This window comes from Rattus norvegicus, chromosome 7 (genome assembly GCF_036323735.1).
Source record: "Rattus norvegicus strain BN/NHsdMcwi chromosome 7, GRCr8, whole genome shotgun sequence".
NCBI classification, from domain to species: Eukaryota; Metazoa; Chordata; class Mammalia; order Rodentia; family Muridae; genus Rattus; species Rattus norvegicus.
Window position 1 is genome coordinate 93,092,799 of NC_086025.1, and position 10,081 is coordinate 93,102,879.

At 53.0% G+C, this 10,081-nt stretch overlaps 1 protein-coding gene and 1 long non-coding RNA gene across 2 annotated transcripts; one reads left to right on the forward strand and one right to left on the reverse strand.

Annotated features, from left to right (window-relative positions):
• Nucleotides 1–1,872: 1,872 nt before the first annotated feature.
• LOC690120 (hypothetical protein) lies at nucleotides 1,873–2,795 on the reverse strand. The gene is made up of 2 exons (NR_131067.1): nucleotides 2,611–2,795; nucleotides 1,873–2,463 (listed from the first exon to the last, which is right to left on the reverse strand). It is a non-coding gene; the product is annotated as a hypothetical protein LOC690120 (long non-coding RNA).
• Nucleotides 2,796–3,202: 407 nt separating this feature from the next.
• On the forward strand, nucleotides 3,203–9,749 carry Trib1 (tribbles pseudokinase 1). Its single transcript, NM_023985.1, has 3 exons — nucleotides 3,203–4,166; nucleotides 6,204–6,496; nucleotides 9,035–9,749. Exons 1-3 carry the CDS (start codon nucleotides 3,807–3,809, stop codon nucleotides 9,498–9,500), a joined length of 1,119 nt encoding a protein of 372 aa, NP_076475.1. The 5' UTR covers nucleotides 3,203–3,806; the 3' UTR covers nucleotides 9,501–9,749.
• The last annotated feature ends 332 nt before the right edge of the window (nucleotides 9,750–10,081 follow it).

Consider the following 10,081-nt stretch of genomic DNA (forward strand, 5'->3'; position numbering starts at 1 on the left):
GGAGGGAACATTTCAGGCAACTGTGCAGAGGTGTGAATTGGCAGGTGTGTTTGGGGCCCTGCCAGGATCTAGCACAAATAGGACAGAGACCAGGAGATGAAAAAGGCAAGTCTGGAAACAGAAGTGAGACCTGAACGAAGGCCTGCTTTTCTAATGAGATGTGGCTTTCCTCTCTGAGTCCTTCAGGGTTAAGCCAGAGCCCGCTGCCATCAGGTTCAAGTTTCAAGGGTTCCTCTATTGTTGTGTGAAAAAGGAATCGAGGGAGGCAGCTTTCATTTGTCCACAGCACTTAGTAGGTACCCTGACACACAGTAGGTATTTGCTGTTGGCTGAAAGGATGTTTTACAGTTCAGAAGCTCACTGAAGGAAGTTAGTATATAGTCTTGCACTAAGTTGAGGGTTGGTGGAGAAGGTGCTAGACAAGGAAACGGAATTCAGGTCAACAAATTTACCAAGATGGATTTCCTATGGGGAACTAGTTCCAAAAGTATCCAAAGAGCAGAAATCAAAGAACAAAGAATAGTCCTGTGGGTGACTCAGAATTTAGCATCAGGAAGTTGCTGTCACCCTAGGACTGGAGGATAAGATGATGTCACCTGATCCCAGGAGACCAGAATCCTTGGAGTGAGCTGGGTCCCAGCAGAGAGGATCCCATGGACTAGGCTCCCCAGGCAGTATACTCCACTGGAAATGAGAAACAGAATGGAGGATGAGGTGCCCAGCAAGGGAAGGCAGGAAAAGAGCTGGATAGGGCAGGAGGAATAGCTAGGCTTACTGAAATCTAAGGTTTCTGTTCCTCCAGCTGGAAGCTTGGAAACGGGGAATGCAGAGGTAATCCAGGTCCTAGCAAATGGACTGGGCTTTATCCTTCCACCATACAGTCATTGGATGTGGACCTCCCGTGAGGGGCAGCTCGGCCCTTTTCAGTCACAGCAATGATATTCCCTTGCAGCAACCAGGGAGAAAAATCTAGTCTCTAAGAGGAGTGCAGCTGTCCAGACAATCATCACACAGAGAGGTTGCTATCGATGGATGCCCAAGCAGGGAGAAGGATGAATCCTGGTAACTCTCTTCTGCCTCCCACCTGCTCATGGTCTTCCAGAGCCTCCCACTGGTCATACTGGGCAAAAAAGCCCAGTGAGTTTGTGAAGGCCATCAGGGAGCTGAGCAGGATAGAAGAGGGTCCCTGTTCAGCTCATGGCAACAGTGCTCTGTGGTGTTGTCTCTCCCAGAAGAGGCTAAAGGGAAGTTACAGCATTCAGGTTAAGATACCCATAATAGTACTGGGTTCATTATCCAGCGACAAGCCCAGCTTGCAGCTCGGCAGCTCAGGAGAGAATCTTGCCAGGTAGAAAAACCTTAGCATCTAGCGCTATGTCCTAAACACCCTCGATCCCCACAACCTGTCAAGATTCTCCCTTCGGGGAGAGTGCCCTGCCCTTCTGTGCATCCCTCCCTCTCCTGGCCAAGCTGCTGTTCATAGATAGCTCTCCTCTGGTCAGTTCTCATAATCTGACGGAGGCCTCCTTAACGGTTCCTTTCTTGGCAAGTTGTGGTCTCCTCTGAGTTTATAAGAGTGCTGGAGAGCTTGACTGCTTCCGGTAGTCTTTGAATCACAGCAAGGAGGTTAAGGGTTCTAGGCTTCTGTTTTTGTTTTTGAATCAAATGGAGCAAAATGTAACCCTATAAAGTGAGTGCAAAAACTAAAGTGCATACCAAATACAAGTGCCGAGAACAAGGAGCCTGCCCCCCCCCCGCCCCCTCACGCCACAACTGATGCCAATTATCATTACTGTTTCAATTTAAGTCTCCTAATCCCCAGCGCCTAACCCTTGGAGATGCTTAATTAGCGTTTGTTGAATGGCTGGAGAATTAATAATGAAAAGGATTTATTTTTGGGCTTGACCTGGTTTTAGAAAATTAATTATTCAGCATAAATACAAGAAAGGATTTTGATAATAGTTTCTATGCTTCGTGAGGATCCAGACTCCAAACTGACCTGGTTTGCGAAAGAAGTGGAGAGGAAGAAAGAAAAAAAAAAAGCCAAACAAACAAAACCCAGCAACACAAAATGTGGTTGCAAGCTGTTTACACAACTCAAAACTGCATGAACGTATACACGCGACCTAGTATCCCAAGCAGTGGATAGAATGACCCGTAGCTCAGTATCTAATACTCCCGGCCGCATTGGCGCCCTAGACCCTCCGGCGCGTATGCAGGCTGGAGGGGACAGGAATCTGGCGCCAGCCACGTGGGCTCCTTCCGCCAGTTCCCCACATCCTTTGTTTCCCACCGGCCGGAGCTCAGGAAGCTCTTTCTGCGAGTCACCGCGAAGGGGCGGCCCAGGAGCTTGGAGAGGCTATTTCCGTGCAATCCGGGCGGGCGGCAGGCGCGGGAGGGGCGTGGAGGTGGAGGCAGAGCAGAAGGCCCAGTGTTTGCTTTTATTTCATCCAACAGAAGGTTCTATTTGTGGAAGCGAACAGACGCTGGGGATTAGAGTTGGGAGGGGGCAGGAAAAGAGGGGAAAAAAAAAGCCACATTCACTACCACGCACAGGTCTTCCCCGGAACTACCGCGTGGGGGTGAATGACTGATAATGGAATTCATCACCTTTCCTCTCGCCCCTTCCTCCGGCTGCAGCCGCGACTCGGCGGCGCCCACAGCTCCACCGGGAGCTCCCCAGAATGCAGAGCGGCGGGGGGAACCCACCAGGGTAAAGGCGTGACCGCTGGGTCGCAGCCAGTTGCCGGTGCGGAGCCTGGAGGTGCGCGCGGACGCCCGGAGCTCGGGATCCATTGTGTTGTGTGAATGATGCGCGTGCACCAATCCGCAGTCGTTTCGCCCCCGCTGCCCCGCCCCTCCCGCCCACTTCCCCGGGAACCTGACGTCACGGGAGCTTTTCCTCCGCCTCCTCCCTGGGCTACCAGCCCGCGGGCCTGCGGTAGGGCGCGCGCAGCCTGCTGCCCAGCCCAACCTAGGGGGGCGTGTGCGCGCCCAAGGCGTCCCAGGACGTTCCCACCTGCGCCTAGGCGCGCGCGGTCGGGAGCATCTCCAGGCCTCCGGCCACCCCTACTGTCCCAGCCTCCAACTCCACCTCCTCTCCCCCTAAGTCTCCTCCCTCCGCTCCGGTGACTGCTAGCCGGGCGACGGGGCCGGAGTCGTCGCTGCCACCTCATTGCACAACCCGGCTTCCCAACTGTTTACACAGCCCGGGCTGTGAGTGTGTGTGTGTGTATACAGCGTGAGTCACCGGGAGGCGGAGGAGGTGGAGGAAAAGGAGAAGGAGTGCACTGGCCGGGATCAGTGCGGCACACACTCATATTCAGTCACTCTCTCTAAGCGCGTCTCGCTCGCTCACACGCCTGGAGCCCAGGAGCGCGCAGGATCCCGAGCGGCGCGGAAAAGTTGCACCGGCTTTTACTCAAGACTAATTGCTTTGGGAAGTGCGTTTGCTCGGTGAAGCCAACGAGCCTGCGGAATCTGTCCTCCAGGCTCAGCACCCGGGAACTCGGGCGGCCTCCACGTCCCGGGCTATCCACGGTCTCGGCAACAATAGCGGCCGCCACCGCCAGCGAGGCGTCCAGACCTGGTGCCTGCCGGGGTCTGGGGACCTTAGCCGGCCTCCCACCCTTGGACGCGTGGCCAGTGTGGTTCTCGTGTACAACATCAGCGTCCTGGAACTGCTCTCGTTTTGCTCCTTTTGGGGACCGATCCAAGCTCTATCTGCAGACTCCATCCCGCGGACTGGAAGTCGTAGCGCGGATCCAGGGATTTACAAAGCCGGGGCCGCTCCGGCCAGGGCCGCGATGCGGGTCGGTCCCGTGCGTTTTGCCCTGAGCGGCGCCTCGCAGCCCCGCGGACCGGCTCTACTGTTCCCGGCTGCCCGGGGCACCCCGGCCAAACGCCTGCTGGACACGGACGACGCGGCGGCCGTGGCGGCCAAGTGTCCGCGCCTCTCTGAGTGCTCGAATCCCCCTGACTACCTCAGTCCCCCCGGCTCGCCCTGCAGTCCTCAGCCTCCACCCTCGGCGCAGGGGACCGGCGGCAGCTGTGTGAGCGCACCCGGGCCCAGCCGAATCGCCGACTACCTGCTGCTACCCCTAGCTGAGCGCGAGCATGTGTCCCGGGCACTGTGCATCCACACCGGCCGCGAGCTGCGCTGCAAGGTAAGCATCCTGGGGCGGAGGTTGCGGGTCTGGATAGTCCACAGAAGTGCTTAAGTTCCAACCCACCCGGACCACGCTCCCGCCAGCGCTTGGCTCTGGCAAAACAGATAAGGGCATTGAGTCGGATAAGGAGGGTATTTTGGTCAGCTTCGTCTTTTTGGAGGTTGAGGGGTTTCCTGTGGATGTTAATGGTGAAAGTTCGGCGGCCTAGAGGAAGTGCAGGGTTCGGTTCTTTTATCTCTGTTCTGTTCTTTGGCGCCTGGCGTTCCATTTAAGTTTGGAATTGCAATGGATTCCAGGGCCATGCCATTGCCCTGCTCTCATCCCCCTCCTCCCCCTTGTCCTGGAAGGACGCCCTGCAGTGGGTACCTTCCTCGGGACTTGGAGCAACTGGCAATCTTTTTGCCGGAGGTTCGCGGCATGGTTTCTGCATAGACCGGAGTGGGGCTTCTACCTGGGGGATTCTGGACTTGAACTCCGGTTGGGACCAGAATACAGCCCACCCCAGGAAGTGTTAGGAGGGGGTGGTCTTAGGCCTGGGAGGGCTTATGGCCAGCGTCGGACTGTTGGAAAACTTCCAGTGGCTCGCTTCCACTCGCTTTAGTTTGAGGCCGGCAATTTTCCTTGCAACATTAGGAAGGAGTACAACTAGATACAGGATGGCCGGGCTCTCCCGGAGAGCGCCTAGCCGAGGACGGCTGCGCAGTCTGCGCTTTGTGAGTCGGACATCCTGTCTCCGGGCCACGGAGGGCCCCACCGACTCCTTTCATTCTTCTGGAGTTAAAAGTGGCATCTGGGTTTCCAACAACTCACCTGAAAGCCTCCCCCACTCCAACCCCCCCCCTCCGCGTCGCGCCCCTCCTCCCCGTTTGCTGCTGCCACCTACTGTCCACCCGCGTGAAATCTCAGACGCGTGGTCAAGCCCAGAGGAAAAACTCTTCTTGGTGGATGAGAACAGTTTTGGGAAAGAAACGGATGGGGCGGGAGGAGAGGGCAGCAGAGAGATTTTTTTCCCCCCAGTTGGTACTAGAGCAGCCACCTCAGAGGTGGGGTGGGTCTGGGTCATTGTGCAACCCCTTCCAGTTCCTCCGAGCAGATAATAGCTGAATCCAGATGGTGACAGCCCGTGTGTCACCATTTCCAGTTGCGTCTAGGATATGAGTAACCAGACTGAACAAAAGGCCCTTAAAGAGACCAACCAGCTTCTTAGAGGATTTGCTACCCATTCTGGGGGTGGGACAGCCAGGGTGGGGGTCCAGTAAACAAACAGATGGGAAAAAAAAGACTGTATAGAGGTGTCTATCCCCTCCTGTGAGGGCTTCCAGGCTACTTCGACCTGAGTCACAACCATAGGCAGGAGGCATAAGGCTGCTTTGTCAGTCTCTCCTTCTAAGTCATCAGTTCCTTCTGACTAATGACAGCTCTGCGTGTTTGCTGCCTCAGCTTCCCCATGGAGGCTGCAAAGTCACCACATTCCTTAACTGAGCACTGCTGAGCCTCCTGGGTTTGCAAGGAGACACATGCATGTTTAGCTGCTGCTTTTTCACCCTTAGGGATGCCGGGGTACATTGCACAGGCCACTTACTGTCTGCTAGGAAGAGTTACATCAGGGAGCTGGGCTTGACTGCCAGGAGCTGATGACCCTTAAAAAAGAAAAGCATGTGCAGAAGGCAATTCTTCCAATCATCCTACAATAGGGTTAGGCTTTGGTAGTGTGCTAGCCCAGATCCCAAGTCATTTGGTAGTGTGCTAGCCCAGATCCCAAGTTCGGTCCCGGAGCTGGGGACCGAACCCAGGGCCTTGCGCTTCCTAGGTAAGCGCTCTACCACTGAGCTAAATCCCCAACCCTGTCATAGCTAGTTTTAAAGGCATCATGGCAGCTGGAGCTTCAAGATGGGTAGAGAGAATAGAATATATGAATGGGGCTTATTGCCATTGAAAGACAGAGATTGAGAACTCCAGACCAAGGTCATATAGGCCCTGGGAGGCAGCCCCCTGACTTTCTAGTCCCTTAAACCGGTGACTTTCTCTCCGCAGGTGTTTCCCATTAAACACTACCAAGACAAAATCAGGCCTTACACCCAGCTGCCGTCCCATAGAAACATTACTGGCATCGTGGAAGTGATCCTCGGGGAGAGCAAGGCCTACGTTTTCTTTGAGAAGGACTTTGGAGACATGCACTCCTATGTACGAAGCCGGAAAAGGCTTCGGGAAGAGGAGGCCGCTCGGCTCTTCAAGCAAATTGTTTCCGCCGTTGCCCACTGCCACCAGTCAGCCATTGTGCTGGGGGACCTGAAGCTTAGGAAATTCGTCTTCTCCACAGAGGAGAGGTAGGCAGCTGCCACAGCACCTCTTGTGGCCTTTTGGGACAACAACAACAACAACCCCCCCCAAAAAAAAAACAAAACAAAGAAACAAACAAACAAAATAACCCCCCACCTCCACCCCCAGAGGTACAGGTCATGCAGTTAGGTGCAAGATAAACTCGAGGGCTTAGTTCTTCTGTGCTTTTAGTCTTAAGTCCTGCATCTGAGAAGTCACGGCCAGGCTTGGTCTATTCTCTGCTCCACTGGGCGGAGTATAGGGAAACCTAGAGACACCATGGTGTTTTTGTGGGTGCTACCTGTTGACTAGATGCCCTTCCTGCTCCTGTCCGAGGCTCAGGTTTATTTTCTCTTGTTAGAAAGGTCAGTCTTTTGGGGAAAAGGTTCACTTGTCCTTGACAGCACTGACTCCAAGAAGTGTTCAAATCCTTGCTTCCATCCGTACCTGGAAGGCATTACAGCTAGCTGTGTGGTTGTGTTTGCAGAATATCATCTTGCCACACCGAATTCCTGCTCCATTTCAGCCTGGGCTGCACCCCACTCCCCACCCCCATCCCCCAGTAGTTGGTTCACATTCTCTGGTGAGTTTTTTTTTTTTTTTTTTTTTTTTTTTTTGGTTCTTTTTTTCGGAGCTGGGGACCGAACCCAGGGCCTTGCGCTTCCTAGGCAAGCGCTCTACCACTGAGCTAAATCCCCAGCCCCCTCTGGTGAGTTTTTAAGACAGCTCACCAGCTCCATCCTCAGAAAAGAACCACAGTGAAATTGGAAGTTGGCATGCACTGCTAAATATAGTTCCTGGCTTACCTCATACAGGACGAGATGTGCTTGATAAGGGAATAAGGAGACATTAAGATTTGAAGTGGAGGCTTCACCAAGAGAATTCAGGAAGCAGCATGAGAGGCACCACACTTCATTCTGCAGACAGACCACATCCGTGGTGGGAAGATAGAGGCTGACTGTAGCATTGTCCTGTGGGAGTGAGTTAACATTCTCGAACATGGTGACACGGGACTTAGCCTACCTGTGCACTTTTACCTTTAACACCAGGGCCCCCCAAACAGTCACCCAAGTGCCCAGAGTGTGCATTTGTGTCTGACCTGGCACTGACTATTGGAATGTACCGATTAGCAAAGAGAAGCAAACTGTTCGCTGCAAGGAACTGTCCGGTTCCTGGAATGTGTGTGCTTCTTTGATAATGGCAATACCTATTTTTGAAACATGTGCTACACACCTCCTCACCGGCTTTTGAAATCTGCATTGCACAGGCCAGTGTCATGAGCATAGGGTTTGGTAACCCGAGGGTTAAGCAACGGCAGGCTGACGCTATTCATGTAGCCAGCACAGGTGCAGGGTTTTAGTAGTACAGGAGCCAATCAGGAGCAGACACCATGGGTTGAGTCATATTTTCCGTTTACAGAACCAATGGGTATTTTACATAACAGGGAGGTCATGCTGAGGACATACCGAGTTAGCACATGTATACTACACTCCAGGGAACAGGAAGGCTAGGGGGGAAAAAAGAAACTACCAGACCTTTGATAGGAAAAGGAACTGACCAGACGTTTGCATGTAACTTCACAATAAGTAACTTAACTAAAATAAAACAGACCTGTTTCAGAGAAGCCGGCACTGGATGTTAGAGGTGCCCCATGTGGTTAGGGGGGGTGCATCTTGAAGTTGTGGGTGGCTGGCCCTGTGTAAGGAGGCACCTGCAGCTTCGTAAGAGTTCCTTCGACCAAAGGTCTTCTGGACTACGGTTTCTTTACATTTTAGTCTCGGTTTCTGGACTTCCTTTCACGTTCTTCAATGACTTCTTTTACAACGATTATCGCTAAAGCAGAGCCTCTCATGTAGGATGAATATTCACGTACATTGATCTGCGGTCCTAGGGGTGTTTAAGAGGCCCGTAGTCCATCCTTCTGTCAGCCACTTGTGTTTGTTCACGTAACTTCTCTGTCAGGACTGAGTGTTCTTTGCCGTGAAACAAACAGCCCAATAAATGTAATTAAACATTTCTCGTCCTGGTCCCACTCTTGACTATTGTAGCTAGGACGCAGGTGAACGTGTTCACAGGTCTGGGCAGTCAGTGTCATAGTGTCATACACAGTAAGGGACTGTAGGATACACAGTCCCCACCGGAGGGAGGAGGACACATACCCTCACTCTCCCCAGACAACTCTGTAGAACATGCTGGTCTTCACCTGAAACCAGCTCCCCATTCTGCAATGTGGACTTTGCCAGTTGTGTAACCCCATTAGGATATCTCTCATAAGCTCCAGCATCATGAATATTATTTGAGACTTTGCATCATACCCTCCGCCCCGGGCACTCTGGATACTTTGTAAACATTTATTGCAATTTGTATTGGTTTGTGAAATCGCTCGTCCTGGGTGTTTTCAGGGCCATGCTTACTAGATGAAGGGGTAAATGACATTCCAACGGCCTTGGCTGTTAGTGCCTGTGGGCACTGTTATTGGGAAGGCCTTGTTTTCCCGTGGCAAGCGTGGTCTGAAAATGATATAGCTCCATTTCTCTCTCCCACAGGACCCAGCTTAGACTGGAAAGCCTAGAAGATACGCACATGATAAAGGGTGAAGATGACGCATTGTCAGATAAACATGGCTGCCCGGCCTATGTGAGCCCTGAGATCCTCAACACTACTGGGACCTACTCCGGAAAGGCAGCGGATGTTTGGAGCCTTGGGGTGATGCTCTACACCCTTTTGGTCGGACGATACCCCTTTCATGACTCAGACCCGAGCGCCCTTTTCTCCAAAATCCGTCGGGGACAGTTTTGCATTCCCGAGCATGTTTCCCCCAAAGCCAGGTGCCTCATCCGCAGCCTCCTGAGACGAGAACCTTCTGAGAGACTCACAGCTCCTGAGATCTTACTCCATCCCTGGTTTGAATACGTCTTGGAACCGGGGTATGTTGACTCAGAAGTAGGAACTTCTGACCAGATTGTTCCCGAGTACCAGGACGACAATGACGTTAGTTCCTTTTTCTGCTAATCCCCCCCCCCCAAAAAAAAACCTCAGAAACCTCATAATTCTCACACATGGCATTTCTAATGATGGGCAGGCCCTCTTACACGGTGCCAGCCAGCTATGGGGACGGAGCACCATTGTCCCTGTGGGGCTCAGTGTGGTGCCACCTCTCGGGCCGAGTGACTTGATTTGACCAGCATGCACTCAGATTAGCTGCTTGACAAAGGTGTCCCCTTTTCGATGACCATCGTGACTGTCCCGGTGTCGGAGGCAGGGGTGGCACATGTTTTGAAGCTAATGGGCATCCCTTGTGGTCAGGCGTGGCGAACTTGAACATTTGAATGGGAAGGAAGCACTTCGCACAGTGGCATTTGAACAAGGTGGCAATCGGCTGGAGCGACAAGCCTGTCATCTTGGAACTTGTCTTAGAAGGCTCCCCTTGCTGCTGCAGTATCTCCTACCAGAAGTTTCTTTTTTTCTTTTTAAACCCTTACTCCTGCTGCATACTCACCCATGACTCTGTTCCAGCATTGAACAGACAGAGTGAGAAACCCTAGAGCCTGCTTGAACCCAGACTCCCCCAGTGCTTGCCAAGACCTCTTCTG

Coding starts and splice junctions, on each gene's coding strand:
- Trib1 (NM_023985.1), top strand. CDS start 3,807: ATGCGGGTCGGTCCCGTGCGTTTTGCCCTGAGCGGCGCCTCGCAGCCC. Junction 4,167..6,203: donor GCCGCGAGCTGCGCTGCAAG/GTAAGCATCCTG, acceptor TTCTCTCCGCAG/GTGTTTCCCATTAAACACTA. Junction 6,497..9,034: donor GTCTTCTCCACAGAGGAGAG/GTAGGCAGCTGC, acceptor TCTCTCCCACAG/GACCCAGCTTAGACTGGAAA.